The sequence below is a fragment of the Exophiala bonariae genome, assembly GCF_035927105.1.
Source record: "Exophiala bonariae strain CCFEE 5792 chromosome Unknown scaffold_5, whole genome shotgun sequence".
NCBI classification, from domain to species: domain Eukaryota; kingdom Fungi; phylum Ascomycota; class Eurotiomycetes; order Chaetothyriales; family Herpotrichiellaceae; genus Exophiala; species Exophiala bonariae.
In genome coordinates, this window is record NW_027042480.1 from 36,679 (window position 1) to 59,856 (window position 23,178).

General features: G+C 49.6%; 6 protein-coding genes across 6 annotated transcripts; 3 read left to right on the forward strand and 3 right to left on the reverse strand.

Annotated features, from left to right (window-relative positions):
* Positions 1-2,503: 2,503 nt before the first annotated feature.
* YHM2 (Mitochondrial DNA replication protein yhm2) lies at positions 2,504-3,592 on the reverse strand (the record flags this gene model as incomplete). Its single annotated transcript, XM_064854326.1, has 3 exons — positions 2,504-2,558; positions 2,626-3,298; positions 3,376-3,592. The coding sequence occupies 3 exons, from the start codon at positions 3,590-3,592 to the stop codon at positions 2,504-2,506; spliced, it is 945 nt and encodes a 314-aa protein (XP_064709052.1).
* Positions 3,593-4,760: 1,168 nt separating this feature from the next.
* LTR84_010793 (uncharacterized protein) lies at positions 4,761-6,286 on the reverse strand (the record flags this gene model as incomplete). Its single annotated transcript, XM_064854327.1, has 3 exons — positions 4,761-4,949; positions 5,007-6,122; positions 6,176-6,286. The coding sequence occupies 3 exons, from the start codon at positions 6,284-6,286 to the stop codon at positions 4,761-4,763; spliced, it is 1,416 nt and encodes a 471-aa protein (XP_064709053.1).
* A 1,212-nt stretch (positions 6,287-7,498) lies between these two features.
* Positions 7,499-9,887, forward strand: LTR84_010794 (uncharacterized protein; the record flags this gene model as incomplete). The annotated part of the gene is made up of 6 exons (XM_064854328.1): positions 7,499-7,618; positions 7,668-7,913; positions 8,066-8,162; positions 8,235-9,340; positions 9,391-9,595; positions 9,646-9,887. The coding sequence occupies 6 exons, from the start codon at positions 7,499-7,501 to the stop codon at positions 9,885-9,887; spliced, it is 2,016 nt and encodes a 671-aa protein (XP_064709054.1).
* A 1,268-nt stretch (positions 9,888-11,155) lies between these two features.
* On the forward strand, positions 11,156-14,086 carry PMA1 (plasma membrane H+-ATPase; the record flags this gene model as incomplete). The annotated part of the gene is made up of 3 exons (XM_064854329.1): positions 11,156-11,590; positions 11,652-13,989; positions 14,040-14,086. The coding sequence occupies 3 exons, from the start codon at positions 11,156-11,158 to the stop codon at positions 14,084-14,086; spliced, it is 2,820 nt and encodes a 939-aa protein (XP_064709055.1).
* Positions 14,087-15,152: 1,066 nt separating this feature from the next.
* Positions 15,153-19,307, forward strand: LTR84_010796 (uncharacterized protein; the record flags this gene model as incomplete). Its single annotated transcript, XM_064854330.1, has 2 exons — positions 15,153-18,634; positions 18,698-19,307. 2 exons carry the CDS (start codon positions 15,153-15,155, stop codon positions 19,305-19,307), a joined length of 4,092 nt encoding a protein of 1,363 aa, XP_064709056.1.
* Positions 19,308-21,064: 1,757 nt separating this feature from the next.
* On the reverse strand, positions 21,065-22,933 carry LTR84_010797 (uncharacterized protein; the record flags this gene model as incomplete). Its single annotated transcript, XM_064854331.1, has 3 exons — positions 21,065-22,382; positions 22,437-22,644; positions 22,708-22,933. 3 exons carry the CDS (start codon positions 22,931-22,933, stop codon positions 21,065-21,067), a joined length of 1,752 nt encoding a protein of 583 aa, XP_064709057.1.
* Between the last annotated feature and the right edge of the window lie 245 nt (positions 22,934-23,178).

The window sequence follows — 23,178 nt, forward strand, 5'->3', positions numbered from 1 at the left end:
AAATGAAATTCAGATCCTAGTCCCCAAAACTCAAAAAAAGATCTGATAACAAAAACCTCGAACCTAGGAACTCGTCGTAGGAGGTCCTAGTGAGGGAAAACCCTGGCTGCGTTTATACTCCAGCTGTCGAACGGGTTTTATTTTGGTAGGTGTCACCTACAGTGTGTCGTATGTGCATTAATCAGATCATTCGAGGAGTTTGTTGTTTGCAGGTGTCACCTACAGTGTGTCGTCTGTAACATCATAAGCGAGCGTGTTAACCGTTAGGCCAACACTGCACAGGGTCATGACTTCTGCGCTGCTCGCCTCCGTTGAGAGCATAATTCCGAAACTCCAATATCTCTCCCTTGGTTGGATCTGTCTTCACTGCCTGGGCGGTGACAGTGAAGCGCCTGGGCTTTACTTCACTACCCGCCACGCCGTGTTTTAAAATAATGACTGATCGGTCGTTACTCTACCTGTCTAGGCCTGAATCCGAAGTCTGGTCATTGCCCTGAGTGATGTAGCCCAGTGCATCATCGTCTCACCTTTTCGTTTCCCAAGGTTTGTCACTTACACTGAAAAGCCCAGCCCATCGTCCCTCTACTTTGCGTATTCCAAGACTCTTTCCCTTTTACCAGACCTTCCTCCAGAGAGACTGTATTTATCAGCGAGACCAGTTCAGCAATGATCCTTAGGTCTCACACCATGAATCGCGCTCAGCGAACATGATCGTGAACACGAGGCTGTTCTGGATTTCCATACTCCCGAACCTAGGCGGTCATGCGACCGAGGACAAGACTTTTCCGACGCAGCAACAAAGCTGAACATATCTTGCCTTGCGCGCTTGGGAAGACTTTCTCCGCTCTTACAGGAGATATAGACCCTATCAATGGGGCTCTTGAAGGATCTGAAATTGGCTGCCAAATTGACATACCTGGAAGGATTGTTGGCCCTGTGACAAATCCTGTGGATGTACTTGAACAACCTGCAGAATATTTCCCTCGGTATGTTTCATAACATGTCCTTCGCAAATTCTGTATTACTGTGCCACCAGTGTATCTAAGATCGCCTTTCCATAGCATGCCACGGACTTCAGCTACAAAGTAGTTCTACTTCGGTAGGGTGTCTTGACTTTGGAATAAACTTGTTGGAACTATGTATTAAGAAGACGGAGAGTAGATTTACCGGTGACCCAGATAATAAACATAAAAAGTACGGTCAAGTATTAGCTTACCAGTCGCAAGGCTGTGCGGCAGCCTTGCACGGGAGGACACTCTCGTTATCCTATATGACAATCCCACAAGTAATCTCGTTAAAAAAGTTGCAAAAAAGTCAAAAAAAACCTGATACCTAGAAACCAACCTAGGGTCCTAGTGAGGGAAAACTCTGGGCTGCGTCCAGACCGTCGGAAGAGTTTTATTTCGTTCACAGTATACACGGTGCGGGTCGAGTTCCGCCGCCCGGATCGATATAGCGAGCAGCCCATCATTGAACAGGTGTGCTAACCAACTAAGCCATCCCAGGGCGAGAGTCGTGTACTCGCTCTGGCCTGTCTCCAGTGTCGATGGGAGCACTTTTCAGGAACTCCAATATATCTCCCTTAGTCTGGTTTGGTCTTCACTGCCTGAGAGGTGACAGTCCGGGCTTCACTTCTCAGCCCACGCTGCCTAAGCAGTCCTTGGTCTCGCTCCCAATCTCCTCTACCAATAAGGCCAGCTCGAAGGACTTTCCCCGTAGCCTTCCTTTCCTAGTACGTGAACACCGTGATCCGATGATATTCTTTCCACCTCTCTTCGACATTGCAACCTCGTCAGGATGAGAACCCATCTCAACGATAGAACGAGACTCGGGCCCTCAGCAGGCTTGAGTGGTGAACAGCGCCTCCCAACACATTCCCTCCAATGACATCTCTCTATTACTCCTTGCTCACACATCTCGAAGCTATCTCATGATTGTAACGACCCCAGCGTCGTCAACACCCCATCCCCCCTTCTCAAGACGCAATATTGCAAGGCTGAAGAACAGAACAGAGGCGGGATGGAAAGGTCTTGCAGGAATACCTACCTACCGACCTGACCAACCTTCGTGCAACGATAGCTGGTGTCATCCTTGACATTGTTACCCGGGGCCAGCAAGCGCCCACTTCATCCGAGTAGCATCGATCGATGCTCCCCTGGCCCTTCTCTCCTCTCCCATACAGACCGAACGGCGGGAGCCGAGAACGCAGCAACACAGAAGAAAGGAAAGGACCAAAGAAAGAAAACATGTTTTGTTCGAGTACGCCCAGCCAAAGTGAGAACCAAGCCCCAAGAATGTCTATCAATACCTAACGTCTAAGCCAAAAGTGATGATGTGAATCTCCAGCTGGTGCGTGGAATTGCGATCCCTGAAGTCTACCATCCGTGTGTGTCGTCCACAGCTTTTCCTGTGTTCTCCTCGTGCCCATGTTCGCGAGGAGAGCCACAATAATCTGTACTTACTGTCGAGATCCAGATCCCGCACATACAAGAATACACGCTGTTTAATGCTTCGCGGTGACCTTGTCACCAGTCAACTTCTCGACAGCTTCCTTGGCACTGTGGAAAGGAAAAGTGGTCAGCTTCATGTCTTAAGAGTTAATTTGCAATAATAGGTGGCACTTACATATCTCCCAGAGCAACCATGCACACGGTTTGCCAGATACCGAGGCCAATACGAGGGGTGACACCACGGTACAGACCCTTGAGGCCGTTATTTGAGTAGATGTAGTTGAACGTCTTTCCGACGGTCAAGTTCTTTGGTCGGTTGGGGTCGATCGTCTTGCTCTGCATCTCGACTCGAATGACCTCGATCGGCTGATTCCAGGCGGAGAGACCACCACCCACAGTACTGGCGAGAACCTTCTCATAGCCATTCAGTTTCTGGTGCTCGTCCTTACCCGTGACTTTTCGGATTCCACTCTCGGCCAATCTCGAGAGACCGAATCTTGAGCCCCAGTTGGTGGTCTGTCGGATGGCCACTGCGTTGACACCCTTGTTGATACCCCTGATTCCTTCTTTTCTGTAGATGTCCGCGAAGGTTGCGAATGTGGATGGGGGCTTGACACCTGCGGCGGCAAGCTTGTGTTGTGTGATCTCCACGGTCTTCATGCACGTGCAAAAACCCATGGTGGCGTATGCCTGCGCAACACCTCCGACCATGCCACCGGTGATACCGCCGACGAAGTTGTTGGCACCAAATGTCTTTGCATAGTATTCGGCTTCGGATGCAACAAAGAGAAGGACGGCGCCTTTTGTTGAGGCTTCAATCCAGGCCCAGGGAATGAGACCTTGGTAGTCTGTGGAAAGGGCGAAAGTCAGTACCGAGGTCTGCAGAGTAGACTCAAACATCAGGGTTTTGCTTTTGATTGCTTACATCCAAGAACACCACCACGGCCCCAAATTCTCGACATGGCACCTGCGAAGGTGTCCGATCGGTTTGCAGCCATTGTGGTCTTGACGACTTCCAGAGGCTGACCAAGAGTGGTCACCTCGAACAAGTTAAGACCAGCACCGAGGAGAAGATTGCTGAACTTCACGGGCTTCTTCTCTATCTGGCCGGCGACAGGCGCGTTGAGGGCTGGAGCTGACATGCTTGGAAAGTTGTTTGTGTGATATGCCCTGACCAAGGGAGTAGTATCGCTTCGTCGCTTGGATTAGATGGCAAGGGTTCGAGAAGGAGTTTGGGAGTGAGTTGGGAGAAGATGGGAAGTTGGTATGAACGGGGTCAGGTCCGTTGGTAAACGGGATGATTAGGGTGTACTATGCAGGAACAAAAGAGGAGTGTTCTCTGGGTAGGCAAAGAGGCGCAGGTGGAGATTATGGTACGGGTAAGAGAAGTTGACAGCCGCGGACTACCTAGGTAATATTCCAACTAGGTTTACGAGTAATACTACAGAAAGACACAGAAAGAAACAGGTACAGTTCGACAGATAGGGACACTCGTAGTAGTAATCAAGGAACCTTTTGGCAGGGAATCGGAGGGCTTAGATTTCGGAGTCTTGACTGCTTCTCCTTCAGGCTTCAGCTGAACCGAAAAAAAAGGAGGGTCGGGCCAAAAAAACCATCAACATGGCCAACACGATTTCGATCTTACGAGTACAAGCCTCATCGGTAAAGGACAAGAATAAGACAACAGAGTCCTGTCAGGCCTCAAACAAGATTAGCTTCGGCAAGTTAACCAGCTGCCCAGGTGCTACGGGGTATTTGGCTCACAGTACGAGGTACGCAGCTCGAGCACGGGAGCCCGAGGTTGGCTCAAGAGTCAAGACCACCCGGAGGTCCCCTGTCTGAATCTCTATGTGCAACTTTGGAGGGTGTTGAGTTACCCGCCGAAGTCTCTGTGGGGCGGAAGCATCCGTTGAACGCCTCAACGTCCCATAAAAAAAATAGGTGAGATGACGCCGCGCATCATTTCTTGACTTTTGATGCTCCTGGATCTCACCATGCCAGTGTCGTTGTGTAACACTTGGTTCAGCTGCTGCTTGAATTATTACACGTACGTGAATCCTGTACACTTTGATTTCGTCCTCAGCTTCATTCGAAGGCAGAATCGAATTGTTTTCGAGAATGATGGCATCAATTAAAAAAGTCCTACGGGTTGTACCATAAGCAGCGGTCCTCACCAGCAGATCGCTGGGCGCGCCGGCCAAACAGCTTCACCGGTGCCACCAACCCACCAACCCCCTAGTAGAACTACATATTGGTTGATAGCATTGTACATCTCTTGCGTCCTGCAAACTTGAACCTCAACGTGCTTGCTTACAACTGGGCTCCAACAAGCTTGGCATATGCTTCTGTGCTGAAAGACTTGGGGCGCTCAATCGGTGCACCGAGAGCACGATCAATGATGAGTTGAGGAAGGACACCGAGAGCACGAGAGACACCGAAGAGAACGGTGTAGTAGTTAGCCTCGGTCAAACCGTAGTACTGGAGAAGGACACCAGAGTGCTAGTTTCTATGTTAGTCTCGCTCTTCAAGATAGATGGGCTTATCAGTGCAACTTACAGCATCAACGTTGGGGTATGGGTTCTTGGTCTTTCCGTGCTCAGTCAAGACACCTGGTGCAATCTTATAGACCTGGCTGACAAGCTTGAACATGGGGTCTTCTGGCAGTTTGCGGAGGGCGAACTCTCGCTGAGAGACATATCGAGGATCAGTCTTGCGGAGAACGGCGTGTCCGTAACCGGGCACAACACGACCAGCCTTCAAGGTTGACCAGAGGTAATCGGTAATGGCTTGGTCACTCAGATCATTCCCAACGGACTCCTTCATCTTGGTGAGCCACAAAAGTACTTCCTGGTTGGCCAATCCGTGTAGAGGTCCAGCCAGTCCATTGAGACCAGCTGCAAGAGACAGGAAAGGAGAGCTGAGGGCACTGCCGACCAGGTGGGTGGTGTGAGCACTGACGTTGCCACCCTCGTGATCACTGTGGATGGTCAAATACAGACGCATCAACTCAATGAAGTCTTTGTTGTCACCGAATCCAAGCTGGTTGGCCAAGTTGAATCCATAATCCTTATCTTTCTGAATGGGAGCAACCTTTCCATCCTTATAGACATTGCGGTAGATCTTGGCGGCAATGGTAGGGAGCTTCGCAATCAAGTTCTGGGAATCTTCGAAGGTGTATTGCCAGTATTCCTTCTTGTTGATGCCTCGGGCATATGCTTTGGCAAATTCGGAAGTCTGTTCGAGGGCAACGACGGCGATCGAGAATTGCGCCATAGGATGAAGATCACTTGGGCACCGATCGAGAAGCTCCTCGACGTACTTTGGCAGATCGGAACGGGCAGCCCAGTCGGCGGACAAGTCGCGGACCTGTTGCTCACTGGGAACCTCTCCGGTCAAGAGAAGCCAGTAAAGACCCTCAGGGAGAGGCTCCTCACCACCGGGAGCTTTGGGAAGCAATTCCTGGCACTCAGGGATGGTCTTGCCGCGGAATCTGATGCCCTCTTCCGAGTCAAGGACTGATCCCTCCCAGACCAATGACTTGATGCCTCGTGCACCACCATATACTTGGTCTAGGGTGACCTCGCCGAGTACCTTGGAACCATACTCTTTCTTGAGCTTCTTGACCTTTTCGATCTCGGCAGGTAGTTTGTCTGCGAAGGTATCTTTGAGAGACTAGGCAAGGAAATGATGAGTATCGGAGCTATCGGATGGCTGCAGGTGCTTACCTTGGTGCTAGCACAGCGCACACCATTGAAGGCAGCTTGTTGGGCAAAGGCTCTTGAAGACAGGGTGGTTGAGCGAAGCAAAGAGCTCCCTAACCGGAGAGAAGAAGCCATGATGAGATAGAAAGACAAAAGACGAATGGAAGTCTTTGATGGAGGAGCGCAAAGAAATGGTAGTAAAGCAAAAAAGTAAAAGTTACAGCAATGGAATAATGGTGAGGAGAAACTTGAAGTTGAGTTCAGGGAGACGGACTGGAGATTCGCCAAAGCTAACTTAGCTTACTAGGCCTACGAAATCCTCAGGCAAGCTGGAGCTAGCAGAATGGCAACAACTTGAAGTACCAATGGAAAAATTACCTGGGCTCTCTGGGCATCGGAGAAAACACCCCTTGAACCCCTTCGGTACGAATAGCCAATTCGCATCGCTTACAGGTGAGTGGTACGGGGTATTTTGACCTGGTCAACCAGCCAACAAGGCCCCAATCAGCAACTCCGTGGTTATAATAATAGCTGGGATGTGGCACAAAGCTCAACATCCCGGAGAGGGTCAACATTGACAAGCACTACGAGATAGGACTCCACTTGATTCTCATCACAGACTCGGGTACGGATACGGAGTACGAAGCTGAGGAGGCAGGCCTTTCGCACTCCGAAAGATATCCGTATAGAGCAATGGCTTGTTTTGACTGTTTGCCAGGTTTGCTCAATTTGTCGAGTTTGCTGGGTTTGATAAATGCACGTGACTTGCGCCTCTTGCCGCTGGCAGTGTCACCCTGGTTCAAGTTCTGACTGTGACTGTGATGGCACCTGCACCCTGCGGCTTTCTTGTCGGCTGCTGCCTCCGCTTTTTCACATTCCTCCTAACACTTCATCTCCTCCCAACTCTTTCTTCCATTCACACATAAATCATCCTCCAGCCATCCATCACCATCGAGTCATCTTCGCGTCTGCGCATCCGTAGCGGCATCAAGTTGTAACTAGGGCTACCCAGAATCTCTCTTGCTGTACTTTGACCGATAGAATCCTTCGTTCCTGCAAACCACTGGCCAAAAAAAGTCTTCACTAAAGAGACACAGGCGTCCTTGCCACCCGGAGTGTAGACTGTCACAAGGCTGGAAAGAGGAAGACGCCATTGTTCTTAGCTTTCTCACTCTGCCCTCGACTTTTTTTCACCCGTACCTGACAAGTCTGTAAGATATTTCGTGGAGACTTGCACGGCTTGCGCGTCTTTCTTTCCTCCACACTCATCAACATCATCCGAAGTCCTTTCGTTCTCCTCGACCCGGACCAGACTCTTGTGATAGTTGTAGGCAAAATTCCTACAACATGTCGTCTGCAGTAGCAGAGCTGGACTCGATCCTGCAGTCCATGCTCAACCTCAAGCCCCCCGGAGTCTCAGGATCCAAGATCAGTGCCATTACCACTCTTTGCACCGCCAACATCCAAGTACGTCCATCTTATTTCCTTCTACGAACAATATTGACGCAGTGCCTAGTCCGAATCAGTACTCATTCAAAAGATCTACACACATTTCAAGAAAACACCAGGAACACACAAGTTAGGAGTACTCTATGTTGTAGACTCTGTAACACGACAATGGGTAGATCAAGCCAGAAAAGCAGGTCAACAACTAGGTAGCGCAGCTCCCGATGGGACATTTGCTGCTGGAGTAACCCGAGTGACTGAATTGCTTCCCGTCCTGATGAACGACATTACTGCCACAGCCCCTGAAGATCAAAAGGTATGGTTGACTTCTCTGTCGTATCACTCCCGTGTCCGTTCTAGTTTTGGAGACGACCATCGTTCTTGGACAACGTTGAAGTCAAGAACGTATCTCTGGGTGATACGATTCACTGTATTGGGGGATTTCGCTCACGTCTCCTTTTCTAACAGGTCAAAATCAAAAAGCTCCTTGAAATTTGGGAGCGTTCCAACACGTTTCCTACTCCTTTGCTTATCTCTCTCAAAGAGAAGCTTGATGCACCTCGAGGTAATTCCACAACCGCAAGACTTTGGCGGGACAACCGCCTCCTATGAGCCACTATCTGACCTGTCCCGCTAGTTTCGACCACACCAGAAGGATCCCCCATCCCTGGATTTGTTCCATTTGGTCAAACAAACTCTACTAATCCTGTAACAGCAGCATCAACATCATCTTCCCAGCAAGATACATCTGCAATCCTGGAAGCTCTCAAGAATATGGCCAAACAAAACGCTGCACCGCAGCAAACCCCAGTTGTACCCGCACAAACTAGTTTGAATAATCTGTTAGGCGCGCACAATGGGACTCTTCAGCCGAACAGTACCGTAAACCCGGGTCTTGCTCCCACTGCCAACAATGCGCAAGGTGTAAACTCGCTGGGAGCAATGTGGGCAGGCATGAATAATGGTGCACAAAGCCAGAGTCCCGCAAATGTGCCTCAGAATCCTCTTGCTGCATTTCTTCCTCAGCCACAAGCTCCAGTTACCATGGCGCAGAATCCTGCCCCTGTAACCCAAGATACCCAAACACAAATTCAACTACTGCAGCTTCTTGCCGCACAAGGTATTCCACCTGATCAATGGGCTACCGCTCTTCAATTGTTGAACATGCAAGGTGCAACCGGCGGCATAAATGGAGTTCCATTTCCACCTCCAGTGACAGCCAACAATTGGGGCGGCCAAGCAGGTGGTCAGTCACGTGATGCACACACCCGATCTCCTCCCAGCCAGTACAGACGTCGATCTCGTTCCCCAGGATATGATAGACGACGCGACCTTTCTCCTAGACGTCGTCGGGATAGTCCTGGCCCTGATCAATATCGTAACGATCGCGACGGTCGACGAAGCAATGATTACCGTCAACGCAGCCCCCCTGGTAGAAGAGGCCGCTCACCATCTCCAGCAGGAGCTGATCAAAAGCTGCCACCACCTGGACCCAAGGCTATATCGAGAGATACCAATCTTCCCAAAGGTCATATAAAAGTCTTCAGCCGTACTTTGTTTGTGGGCGGTGTTACATCATCAGAAGCCCATCTTCGTTCCTTGTTCGCCCAATACGGAACTGTCCAAACATGCATCGTCAATGTTGACAAGCGTCATGCATTCGTCAAGATGATCAATCGCCGAGATGCAGAGAAGGCACGTGATGGTATGGAAGAATATAAGACCGGTGACACTCAGCTTCGTGTATGTATTGCCTTCCTAGCCTTCGCCACAAATCCTAACATGAAGAACAGACCAAATGGGGTGTAGGCTTCGGACCACGTGACTGCAGCGACTACCAGACGGGTGTTAGTATCATCCCAATTGAACGCCTGACTGATGCCGATCGCAAGTGGCTGCTCACTGCCGAATATGGTGGTACTGGAGGATTACCGATCGAACAGTACATGGTTGTCGAGGAACCTGACATCGAAATTGGTGCCGGAGTGTCTTCTAAAGGTATGTTTTCCAGAATCGGACATAAAATCTTCAATTCTAATCATCAACAGCTATGAGTCGACGCATCGCAACAGATCAGGGTGGAAGACGTGGCCCACAATCATCCCGACTTCCAGGAGGACGAGATGATCGACATCGAGACGATGATCGACGACACGATCGCAACGACCGATCTGGTGCAAACATGGGATCCATGCCTTCGTTTCCAATGAACTTCAATAATCCCAACGGCATGCCAGTATTCCCGCCAGGTTTTCAATTTCCATTCCAGCAACAGAACCAACAAGACTAAAAACCTGGCCCCAGGTTAGATAGTGACACAGAATTTCTGACGGGTCTGCCGAGGCGTTTTGGGAGACGGATTTCGAGCTTGGTGAATGCAGTTGAAGATGAATGATACCCTCTCGTACAGAACCCATCAACGCCGGATGTGGCACCGGGTTCGCTTTATGGCACTGAAGATACTCTACTCGAGGTTTCTTAGTGACTGTGTGATTAGTAGTTATTTCGGAACAACCGACATACGTTTAAATACATGGCTTCAAGGCTCCATATGCAACGGGCGAAGAGGTGCTCCTTGGGAGTACTGAACGACTTTTGGGCGCGTTGCAGTGAATCCAGCTGTTTATATGAGTACAGGCTTTCTCTAACAGAAGAGACAACGGTGATAGTTTCCACCAAAAAAAAACCAGTCTTCGCTTTCCCACTCGATTTGACATTCCTCCGGTAACCACAGTGGACCAACCTAGACCACGTGTGCTGGTTTTAGATTGACACGTGTCGGCGTCTCTCGGAGCAGCACATGGACTCCAGGTAGGAAGCTGATCATAATCAGGATAAGAACATTGCTTCACAATTGACCCTGTCTTCCAAAAGCCCTTGCACTGCCCCTTCTGAAGACCCGTACGGCGATTTCTCAGACCAGTGATCATCGAGAGGATATGATGCCAAGTAGAACCCAAACGAAAAGAAAGCGATCATCGCCCAGGTGCAGTCTCGTGTAGAGCCTTGGCCTCAAAACATCATTCGTAGGGACAGTGTACGGATAAGTGGTGTGTGAACCACGGTTGGGCCTAGCTTGCAATCATTCTTAGACTTTCCACTCTTTGCGGGGGTAGAATCGGAAGACCTTAGTTTACGGATGGGCTGCCCCAGTCTGCCATGCCTACCCAAACAAACTCCTTATAGGCTTCAGTGTCCAGGTGGGGAGCAAGGTCCTGCCAGGTGGACTTAGGTGTCCGAGGCTTCTCTGTCTGTCTGCTGTGTGGGTTAAGCCCACGGGTATACCAAGAATCCACCACAGGGCTCCAACTACTCCATCTTCATGCGCTCCATATTATCACCAGACAATAGGTAGTTCATCCAATTCGACATTTCCAACTCTCATATCCCCCCTTCCCATCTGTCCCTCCTGCCCTTCTTGTACGACGCGACTTCTCTCCAGTACCTCTGCCAACAAGTATCTGCATCACTCGTGACTCAGGATATTTCACTCACCACATTGCACCTCATGGACTTAACATAGGGCAAAAGAGATACTGCCCGTATATCTTAGACAATATGGTAGCAGACATACCCTCCGATGCTAGTTCCGCCGGTTCAGTCCCTATCAAACGTCCTCCTCAAATCCAAATCAGTGTTACGGAGGACATTGAGAAGACAGCCCAACACAATGGCCAAATATCGCGAGATGGACGCAAACCGTCCCGTGTAGACTGGGAGGAAGACGAAGATGATGAGGACCTGGATGCCCTTATCGAAGAGCTTGAATCCAATGATCCAGATGCCGAGATACAAAACGAGATCGAGATTGCAGGCGCCGCAAGATGCGTTCCAGAAGAAATGCTCCAGACCGATACACGAGTCGGCCTCATTGAGCCCGAGGTTGTGGCTAGGCGGAAGAAGTATGGTCTCAACCAGATGAAAGAAGAGAAGGAAAACCTGCTACTGAAGTTCTTGGGTTACTTTGTTGGACCTATCCAATTTGTCATGGAGGTACGCAGCATCCCGCGAGATCCAGCATGTCCCAGGTTTGTACTGACCACTATTGACACAGGCTGCCGCCATTCTAGCCGCTGGTTTGGAAGACTGGGTCGACTTCGGCGTCATTTGTGCCCTTCTCCTTCTGAACGCAACTGTTGGCTTTGTTCAAGAATTCCAGGCTGGCTCAATAGTGGAAGAATTGAAAAAGACGCTGGCTCTCAAAGCCGTAGTTCTGAGAGAAGGCCGCCTCATTGAGATCGAAGCGCCAATGGTTGTGCCTGGAGATATCTTGCAGCTTGAAGAAGGCACGATTATCCCTGCCGATGGTCGCATCGTAACCGAAGACGCGTATCTACAAGTTGATCAGTCCTCAATTACTGGAGAGTCTCTTGCTATGGACAAGACCCTTGGAGACATCTGTTATGCTTCGTCCGCCGTCAAGCGAGGAACCTGTTTCATGATAGTCACTGCCATCGGTGACCATTCTTTTGTCGGTCGAGCTGCCGCCCTCGTCAATGCTGCATCTGGCGCAAAGGGCCACTTCACGGAAGTCTTGAACGGGATTGGCACGGTACTTCTCGCTCTTGTCGTGTTCACACTCCTGGTGGTTTGGATATCGTCATTCTATCGCTCAAACGATATCGTTACCATACTGCGCTTTACCTTGGCCATCACCATTATTGGAGTACCAGTTGGTCTCCCTGCCGTCGTCACCACCACTATGGCTGTTGGTGCCGCTTATCTTGCAAAGAAAAGAGCCATTGTGCAGAAGCTGTCAGCGATCGAGTCCCTCGCTGGTGTTCAAATCCTCTGTTCCGACAAGACCGGTACCTTGACCAAGAACAAGCTATCTCTTCATGAGCCATATACTGTTCAGGGTGTGGAACCGGATGATCTCATGCTCACAGCTTGTCTCGCAGCCTCAAGGAAAAGGAAAGGGATGGATGCCATCGATAAAGCCTTTTTGAAGGCTCTTCGGTATTACCCTCGTGCGAAACAAGCACTTTCCAAGTACAAAGTCGTGCAATTTTTCCCCTTCGATCCAGTCTCCAAGAAGGTCAGTGCGGTTGTTGAGTCACCTCAAGGAGAACGCATAATTTGCGTCAAAGGTGCCCCATTATTTGTTCTTCGGACGGTCGAGGAAGATCACCCGATACCTGAAGAAATCGATATCGACTACAAGAACAAAGTGGCAGAGTTCGCAACTAGGGGCTTCAGATCTCTGGGTGTTGCTCGAAAAAGGGGTGAGGGTTCGTGGGAAATTCTTGGGATCATGCCCTGTGCTGATCCCCCTCGATATGACACAGCCAAAACAATCAATGAAGCAAAGTCACTTGGACTGTCCATCAAAATGCTCACGGGAGATGCCGTGGGAATTGCTCGAGAAATGTCTCGACAACTTGGTCTGGGAACCAATGTGTTCAATGCCGAACGACTCGGGCTCGCTGGCGGTGGCACAATGCCTGGATCTGAGGTTTACGATTTTGTGGAAGCTGCAGATGGCTTTGCAGAGGTGTTTCCACAGCATAAATACAATGTGGTCGAGATTCTTCAGCAGCGTGGCTATCTTGTAGCCATGACTGGTGATGGAGTCAATGATGCTCCGTCATTGAAGAAAGCGAATACAGGCATTGCCGTTGAAGGGGCATCCGATGCAGCACGATCAGCAGCTGATATCGTTTTCCTGGCTCCGGGACTCTCTGCGATCATCGACGCACTCAAAACATCGCGACAAATTTTCCATCGCATGTACGCCTACGTCGTATATCGTATCGCACTCTCGCTTCATCTTGAAATCTTCCTTGGCCTTTGGATTGCCATTCTCAACCGATCACTCAATCTCAAATTGGTTGTGTTCATCGCCATTTTTGCTGACATTGCAACACTAGCTATTGCTTACGATAATGCACCCTACTCGAAGCTGCCGGTCAAGTGGAATCTTCCCAAGCTCTGGGGAATGTCTATCCTTCTCGGAATCGTACTAGCAGCTGGAACCTGGATTGCCCTGACTACAATGATAGTCCAAGGTGAAAATGGTGGCATCGTTCAAAACTTCGGTCATACGGATGCTGTGCTCTTCCTCCAGATATCATTGTCCGAGAACTGGTTGATTTTCATCACGCGTGCTAACGGCCCATTCTGGTCCAGCATCCCGTCGTGGCAACTTACTAGTGCTATCTTACTGGTGGACATACTTGCAACCTTCTTCTGCCTCTTTGGTTGGTTTGTGGGTGGGCAGCAGACGAGTATTGTTGCTGTGGTTCGAATCTGGCTCTTCTCTTTTGGTGTTTTCTGTGTCATGGCTGGTGTATACTACCTCCTGCAAGACAGTGTTACCTTTGATGACATTGTACACGGCCGCAAAACGAGGAACAACAAAGTGCTGAAGAAAAGAGACATGGAAGATTTCCGTAAGTGCTTCGAACAGATGTTTTCTGGTACAAGCTGACGTTTGCAACAGTCGTTTCCCTGAACCGCGTGTCCACCCAGCACGAGAAGGTTGCATGAGGACAACCTATTGCTATAGGCTGTGTTCACACGGTCACGGAACTTGAAAACCCCTGCAGGTCGTCCAATCCCTCAACTACCGGAATTGGAATTTCCCCCCGATAGCCCCGACCTTGAGAACATGATCTTACAGAAAGTCGGTCGTCCAAAGCCCTTGAAGCCACCGAGGTGAACTTTCTACGATCCAGTCCCACTGCTGGGGCAGACTAACCACTAGATGGGAACACCAGACATTTGGCAGCCAGTCTGAGATTCTGCCAAGGTGTTGTTGAGTGGCCTGCACCAAGGCTGAACGACTGCACAAAGCCCTCACGACTCTTAAACGTATAGTTAATATTTCTTATGGAAGCGACATACTTGATTGATACCCACAGATATGGTAGAAGCGATGGCGTTATGATTTCGCATTACAACCTCGACCCAGAAACTCAATATGCCACTCGTTTGTGATGACTAGCTGACCTGCCGGTGAGGTGGCTTATCGAATTCGGCTTTATAATTCAGAAGAGTGCTTGGACGTGTTGTACGCCCGCCTGATGCAAAGCTCTATGGACAGAGAAAGAATCAACGCTTGGAGCATGCATCAAAGGAGGGTCACTTGATAATTACTAGTGATATAAGTAATTAATCGCTCGAGCGGAATAGCGCTCGAGTCTCATCCCAAACCTGTCATCAGGGCACAATGTTGAAGAATCTCTAATATTGATTGATGATCTTGCATCCCTCTCCATGTTTATGTGTCTAGGTCTGATGCCCTGCGAAAATTGAAGTGGCACGTGAGCACGCGAACGTATCGCGCTTGCCAAATTACGCGATCCGCGACTGCGGGGTCCCTAGGTAAACAGTTCCTCACCTTGCCCTGTACTGAACTTCCAGTTTTCCACATTCGAAACAGACAGAAACGTGCATGATTATTTGAACACTTTTGGATATAGCATATCATTGCCTATGATCATCATCGCTTCACGTTAGCAGCTATGTACTGCTCGAAGTTGTACTATTCCGGCGGGAGCGATTCCAGTACGAAAAGGTCCTGCGCACGGGACCAGCGATAACAGTCATTTCGATGCCGGGGTTCAAGTTCAAGCACCTTGTCAACCTTCTTGAGGATCTAGAGAAGGGCGAGAAGAAGAACTCGAACCTGTACAAAGGACTGCCCCCTCTTGCCATCGCTCGCGCAATCACTGAAGACTGGTTTAAGCTTCACAACCACGAAATCAATCGTATAGGGCCCTCGGCACTAGCCTTCTTGTCTTGTCTACTCCCTCATCGCCTTTCACATCGTACTTATGGCTTACGAGAGAGGCGTCTGGGCACTGTGGTTGCGGATGCCCTGTACTTGCCTGAAGCCGGCCCACGGCGTGCGAGGTTGAAATTCTGGACTGGCGAGCGGGATTTTGCAACTCTCGTCGCGGAAGTCTTAGGAGAGACCGAGAACTTGCCACCGTCAGCGAGATCTGAAGTCACACTCGAGGAAATAGATGCTGCCCTACTCGAACTTGCCGCGAAACCCGGCTGGCCAGGCCACAGAACCAAGACCAATCGACGCGAGATCCTCCATCCTATCCTGAAACGGCTGAGCAGCCAGGAAATCAAATGGCTCATGCGCATGATTCTCAAATCCTACAGTCCAGCCTTGCTCCCGGAGCAAACGATTTTGAGAAAGTTCCACTTTATTCTACCCGAACTACTTACCATACAAAATTCTTTTGAGGCGGCTCTAGCTACCCTTGACCATGAAACCTTGAACGGAGAACTAGTAAGGAAGGTGGACAAGCCAGAGGAAGAGGAGGAGCTGTCCAGCTTGTACACGAAAGCCGCGCGCGTCATTCGACCAATACTCGGGGTGATGGTTCAAAGGCAATCTTATCAAAAGGCAAGGAGCATGCGTCATTGCATTCAGATTTCAACACCCAAAGATCCCGATCGACAAGGGACTTTGCCGATGCAAATTGAGAGAAAGTACGACGGTGAATATTGTCAAATCCATGTGGATCTCTCGAAAGCCGAAGGGGACAGGATCAAGATATTCTCCAAAAGTGGGAAGGACTCAACAGCTGACCGTGAAGGCCTTCATCGAGCTATCGAAGATAGTTTACTTCTTGACGATATAAAGTGCCCTATCGGAAAGAACTGCATTCTTGAGGGAGAACTACTAGTCTGGAATCGTGAGAAACAGCAGATCCAGCCCTTTCATGTGATACGCAAATACGTACTCCATGGAGGGAGATCAATCGGAACTTCCAAAGACTCTCCCAAAGATAAGGATGAGAATCTCATGATAATGTACTTTGACTTATTGTACATCGACGATCACTCGCTTTTGAATGATTGCCTTAGGGAAAGGAGAAGACGTCTTAACCAGCTGATTGAGCAAAGGGAGGGCGTTTGTGAGTTGGCGGCAGCTAAGATTCTACACTTCGGCAGAGCTGACGCACAGGAGAATTTGTTCGAGTACTTTACGCAAGCCATCAGGGATAGGTGGGAGGGTCTGGTTGTAAAGTCAATCCCAGATCCATACTTTTCATGGGGAAAACCCCCTACAGTGATCAAATTGAAATCTGATTATGTCAATGGTCTTGAGGAGCCTATCGATCTTTGTATCGTTGGAGGCTATCTAGAGCAGATCGCCGCTATCAAATACAGACCCAACAATCTGTCTTGGACATCTTTCTACCTCGCTTCCTTCGAAAACAAGGCTGAGGTGGAGGAGCTCAATGCTCGGCCTCAATTCCGAATCGTGGATATCCTCCACATCCAGAATCAATGCATCTCGAGGGCGGACATACTTCATATAAACCAGGAAGGTCGGTATCGACAGGCTGACCGGTCAGTACTCAACGAATACCTCGAAATCTCTTTCGAGTGCAAAGTTCCCACCCGGCCGATAACATTTTTCAAAGAACCTTTCGTTGTCGAAGTTATGGGCGCCGGCTTCGATAAGCCTCAAGACGCCGCGTACCTCACACATCGATTCCCACGCGTTAAGCTGCATACCGACAGAACATTTCTGACAACTAGCTCCTTCGATGAATTGCAAGCTATGGCTGTAGCACGATCGTCACCTGTTAGCGACTCTCATATTACCGAGATTCGCGAACGATTGGCGGCCGCGAACGGGAGGTTTCATCCAATATTCAACGACCAATCACAAGACTCGAGCTCTTTGAGTAGCCTTGAGACATCTACGCCGACGACACCTCCAGGCCTTCGTACTCCAAGCGAGACGGTTGAGTCGATGATTGAGAGAAGCCCTTCAGTCTATTCACCTTCGAGAGGGGCTCGCTCTAAAAGCATGGGGCCAAGAACGCCGAGTAGGATATACCCTCCGGGTTTGCTCTATGATGGATCCCCAGAATCCAATTCTGGAATTAGCTCTACAAACTCAACCTCGCCAGAACACGAATTATCTGACGATCGGAGTACAAGGCCAGTGTCAGCCGCGCAGATCAGGAGACGTCCGCAATATATTCCTGATGATTCATCGGAAGATGTGGCTTCAGAGAGTGGTTACGTTGAGCAACGGCCTCACCTGACCACAAAACGCCTACGATATGAATCCGACGGACCACCGGAAGACGTAGCTCCAGAGAGCAATTCTGCGGCCCCGAAGCGAATAAAACCTAACAATCGTTACAACAAACTGAAACCCGTATCACCTCCAGTTGTAAGGCGGTTTGCTGTAGATAAGCTGCTACAAGGGTTGTCTTCCTCGGAAGCTTCAACATCGCCTGGCAACAGCGATCGACTCGTGCCCCAACCGAGCCGGCCTTCTATTTCGCAAAGCCTTCCACGCTTTCATCACGAAATCTTGAACGAAGATCAGCATGATCATCCCCAACCACACTCGCAGGATGCAGACGAGGAAAGGGGCAGGACGAAAGAATATTGCAATGCACCACAAGACTCCAGCCTCGCACCTTTGGCTTATCAATCCCAGAGTAACTTCTCCTCTCAAAGGATGTACCAACCGCCAGGACCATCACATGATCCAGTGTTCCACGAACCGGTGTTCTACGACCCGCAAAGACCTTCAGCCTACTCATATCCTCCCCCTTTTCTTCATCCTCAGATAACTTCCGAGTATGTTTGGCAAAATCCAGTATCGGAGTCTACGGCTCCTCCCTGGCCAGCGTCCTTCCCAGAGTCTAATGTTCGTACTCCGATTCAACCTCAGAGGTCTCCATATTCACATCCTCGTATGCTTTCTGATCCCCGGAAAGAGTCTCGAGCACCACTTACAGAAATCCCCAATGCTGCTGACCATCAAGACCCATCAAAATCTGCGTCAGGTAGTGGTCATGGGCATTTCAGTAGCTACTCTGATGAGGCTAAGCGAAAAAGAGAGAATTATTACTATGGTAGCTTTCGTGGTGGTGCATCATCACCAAGAGGATTAATCCAGAGTCCTAAAAAGAAGCGTATCCGCTGCAGAATTGCGAACGAGCCTTGCTCGAAGGAGAAGAGAAGTCAAATCCTTGTTCACATTTGTCGAAGTCCGAGTTCATCGGCAGCCACTTCAATCGGCCGCATACTGACTTCTCATTGGTATGTTGGAACGAATAGTGGAGTGTTTGGGAGCCGCTCGGTATGCAGATGTGCATATTGCAGGTTGATCCTGATCGTGGTGGCGGATGATTCAAGGCCGAGGGATGTTGCAAGGGAAATCAAAGATACTTCTTCTGCTATCCTGCGCATACGTGAGCAAGTCCTCGGTAAGGTATCACCCAACGACAAGGCCGTCATCGAAAAGACTAGAAGTGAGCAATGTGATGAAAAGCTGGTCATTTTCCTTAGCAAATCAGCAAGGCCAGTACTATCGAAGATCCAACAGGAAATGAAGACAACCCAAGCCCTTAGAACACAGAGCAGACGTGATCGATCCATGGCGAGCCTCAGCACGGCCTTCAAGACCTACTTTGCCGGTGCGATACATGTCTCGTTCCCCAAACCTTTCTTTTCTCCCACCATGGCCGATTTGCTCGTCAAGGAAGCCATAGGTAGTCTGAGCATAGGAGAGGTTGATCGTTTTGGCGAACTGTGCAAGGCTACAGTTGACCCGGCAGCGCCTCTCTTGGTCACCAGCGCTACAAGCGTCAACTTGCCAACCATTTATGAAGATGTTAATTCGAAGGACCAGGATTCTGCTGAGGTGATATGGAAATGGTGTCGAGTTCTGATGCTAATGGGATCATTGGGCTGCGATGCAGAACAGGTTTAAGGGAGGTTGTCACGAAATGCACAGAGTAATGGCAAGAGGTGTGCACCCCTTGGAAGGAAAGTCGCACGCTTTCTGCATGTTGCTTGGAAGGGCAGTTTTATCTGAACAATGGACGCCAGATGATGCTACTGTTTTGATATCCCTGATAAGGACTCAGCGGGAATCCGCTTCTTTTGCATTTTCACGGCGGTCGGGGCTTTGAATTCCTAGAGTTTTATGGATTCAGGTCGCACGTAAAAGGGTCACACAGCACCTGCGGGCAGTATTAGTATGATGTTTGGTAGAATTGTTGTAGAGCATTTGTTATGCTCAATGGCGATCATCAATGGTTGAAGAGCGGTTGAGTGTATGTTCTTTATGTGAAGCACTTATTCTTCAAAGCGTCTGAAATGAGGTTATCCGAGAATAGGCGTGAATGTCCGCTTCACCAGAAACGTTAGTCAAATTAAATAACGACTGGATATTTACCTCTTGGCCCTTGTTGAGACTCCATCGTTCACTAATCCACCGAGACTGCCAACGTTAAGCCCAGCAATATCACTGTACCAAGTAGACATTTAAGAGACGCCGTGATGTGACACGGAGCGGGAATGGGACGAATCGAGGCTAGAGTACTAGTTCATCCCCTGCACACACCATCTACTCAGAACCTAGTCAGACTCGGGTAGATCACAGGGTAGTATCCATCATCCGTGTGCTGTTCGTCCGCAGACACTCCAACGGGCGAGCAGGCGCAGTCCTAGTTTCGACCACGGTAGGTACTTGCCTAGTTAAGGAGAGGCACTCTGCGCCGTGAAGTGTCAGCATGGTGTATGTACGGCTGGGTGTACCGATACAACAAGCATGTCTCTAAATATCTGGGTCCAAGCGTCCACCGTCCATGTCTACCTCGGCTCCTCCGAGCCAGACGTCTAGACTCTTCTACAAGTGAGTATGTGCGACCAGGCATACGAATAGAAATGAGATAGGATAGGTGCAGCCAGTCGAATCCTCAGCCTGCACGGTATAAAGATAGCAACGACGCGGCTGCATAGTGAGGAATCTACGGCTGGTCCATGCCATGGGTCGGACCGAGCTTGTGCTGTTACATATGGTATAGTATAGTATGGCTGACCGATCGGGAGGTGCATGGAATGCGAATCTCAGTCCGTTCTCGAGTCCTTCATCTATCCATGAGGGCTTGACCTCGACATTCTTGAGCATTTGATTCCCACGTACATACTTGGGGCCGGAATGCCCTCAATACGATGATGCCGTGGGCTGATTCGGATAGCGACCGCGGGGCTTCTGCGACGTATAGGTGTCGTATACCAGATTTATATATATCTTTACACTGCGGATCGTGCGTATCGACTCTGCCAGTTCCTGAATTGAACCTGTGTGCAAACATCGAGGGCCGGGAAGCAGGTGATCGTTCATTTATGCATGGCGTGCTGGGTTGTGCGGATGAGGAACGTTCGTGGCTAGAGTTTATTGCCCTTCATCGGAAGGAGGAGAAGGCAATCAAGAATGGTTCATTGAGGGTGGAATGGTATCATGTTCGCTGAGCGTGGAGTATTGCAATTATGACTGTAAAGTTACTATTTATTCATGACGCATATTTCTGTGGTCGTAAAAGATAGGCCAGGCCAACAGTTCCTGTTGAACATTTGGGCGGCTTGGACATGACAATGAGGATATCACAACTATAGTAAGAGCTTCGAATATTCTTCCCATCTATTCCAACACTCTTGGTTTTCGTCTTTGTTTCCGCTGACCTAGAACAACCAAGAGACAAACGTCCTGTAGAACCACCCACCACGGTTGGGACCCTTCTCAGCATCTCTGGCAGCCTTCGCGGCCAAGAATTCCTGCTCCTCACGGTCAATGACGTCCTTGCCAGACCAGAGATCTGCCTCGTGGGGCTTGACGCCCTTGGACTTGGTCCAGAACTTGTATCCGAAGATCATGATCAAGTAGAGTGGAATCCCTAAGTATCCGGTAATGAAGTTCTTGTAGTCAAAGTTGCCGTATGAGCCCTTTGTGAAAACGTCGAAGTTCTTGGTCAACGCAATCAGGATGCAGAGTGCCAGAGCACCGTACGATCCAGCGGCACCAAGTGGTGCTTTAAATGCGAGGTCAGAATCAGGTACGTTTTGTGCTTTGCGGGCTTTGATGAAGGAGATGTGGGCAACCAGAATTGAGATCCAGGTGAGAAGACCGAAGATCGTGGTCAGGTTGACAAAGTAGGTGAAGACAGCCTTGGAATCATCAGAGACATTCATGAAAGCGAGAAGGGCGAACGCTGCTGAAAGTCCTAGGGCGTAGATCGGAACACCTCGTGCATCAGTCTTTTTGAAGATGGCAGGAGCCTTTCCTTCGCTGGCAAGACCATAGAGAGTACGGCTGGCGATATAGAGATCAGAGTTGGAAGCCGAGAAGACGAAGAGAAGAATGCAGCCATTGATAATTCCAGGCAGTGCATCAATTCCGGCCAACTTGACAGCCACAACGAAGGGTGAGGCGGAGGCCCCACTGGAGGCTTTGGTAGCAAATGCAAGCTCCTCACTGTCGTAGGGCACAAGCATGCCGAGAAGGAGGACACTGAGGATATAGAAGAAGAGGATTCGGTAGAATGTCAGTCTGATCGCGCGAGGGATCGTTTTGCGTGGGTTCTGAGCTTCGCCAACAGTGACACCAACCAATTCAGTTCCGAGATATGCGAATGTGGCAGTGACCATGGTAGACCAGAAAGCGAGGAAACGTCCAGTAGCTCCCGTGTCAATGTAGGTGTTGAAAGCTCCAGGATCGTTCCAGTACCTGAAACCTTTGCGGTCATGGTCGGGACCACCACCAAGAGCGAGAACCAGTGAGAGAATGATTATCCCAACAATGACGATAACCTTGATGGTAGAGAGCCAGAACTCGAATTCACCGAAGAATCTGATGCCAAAATAATTGATGCAGATAATTGTGACCAGAAATACGGCAATGAAGACTCCAGGATTTACCTTATCTCTTGGGCACCAATATTGAAGAACCAGAGCGGCGGCGGTCAGCTGGTTGGGTGTGACAATGATGTATTTGAACCAATATCTGCGTAGAACGAGATTAGCTTCCCGCAGAAAAGTCCCAAGTCCAGAGTCTTACGTGTAACCCAAAGCAAAACCGAGTGCAGGATCACAAAATCGCACGGCATAGCCAGTAAAACCGGAAGACAGAGGAAGCCATGCAGCCATTTCGCCCAACGCGCACATGACGAGGTAAACGATGAAGCCGACGACGGAATAAGAGATGAAGATAGCGCCTGGACCAGCACGAGCGAGAGCTTTGCCAGTTCCAATGATAAGACCGGTGCCTTTGTATCGAATATTAGCAGATGTTGGTGTTTGAATAGTATATCAGATGGTGGCAAGCATACCAATAGCACCACCAATAGCAATCATAGTAATATGACGAGCCTTGAGACCACGGTGCAAGCGATGGCCCTCTTCATACTCAACAGCATGGGCCTGGCCCGGGGCAACTACATGTGATTTCTCATCATATTGACCCTTATGGTAGTTGTCGAATTGACCTCGCTCAAGGGTGTCTGGCGACGAGCTAGAATGACGGTGGTGAGGGTCACGACGATGAAGGTCAGCCATGATGGAGGATTCCTACACTCAAAACAAACTGAGGTGGACGGTATATGGGGGATGTGGGAAGTCAACCACTTTCGCCTTGGGAAAGAATAGTACAAGCCTATCTGCGCAAGAGGGTGTCACCAGGCTATTTATCTTGGATGACGATCATCGTTCTTCAGAAGCGAAGAGGAAAGTGCATTGCCTGGGCCCTCGCGCCTGACATGCATGCTGCGTTACATCTGCCTTTTCTTTGTACAATGATAACT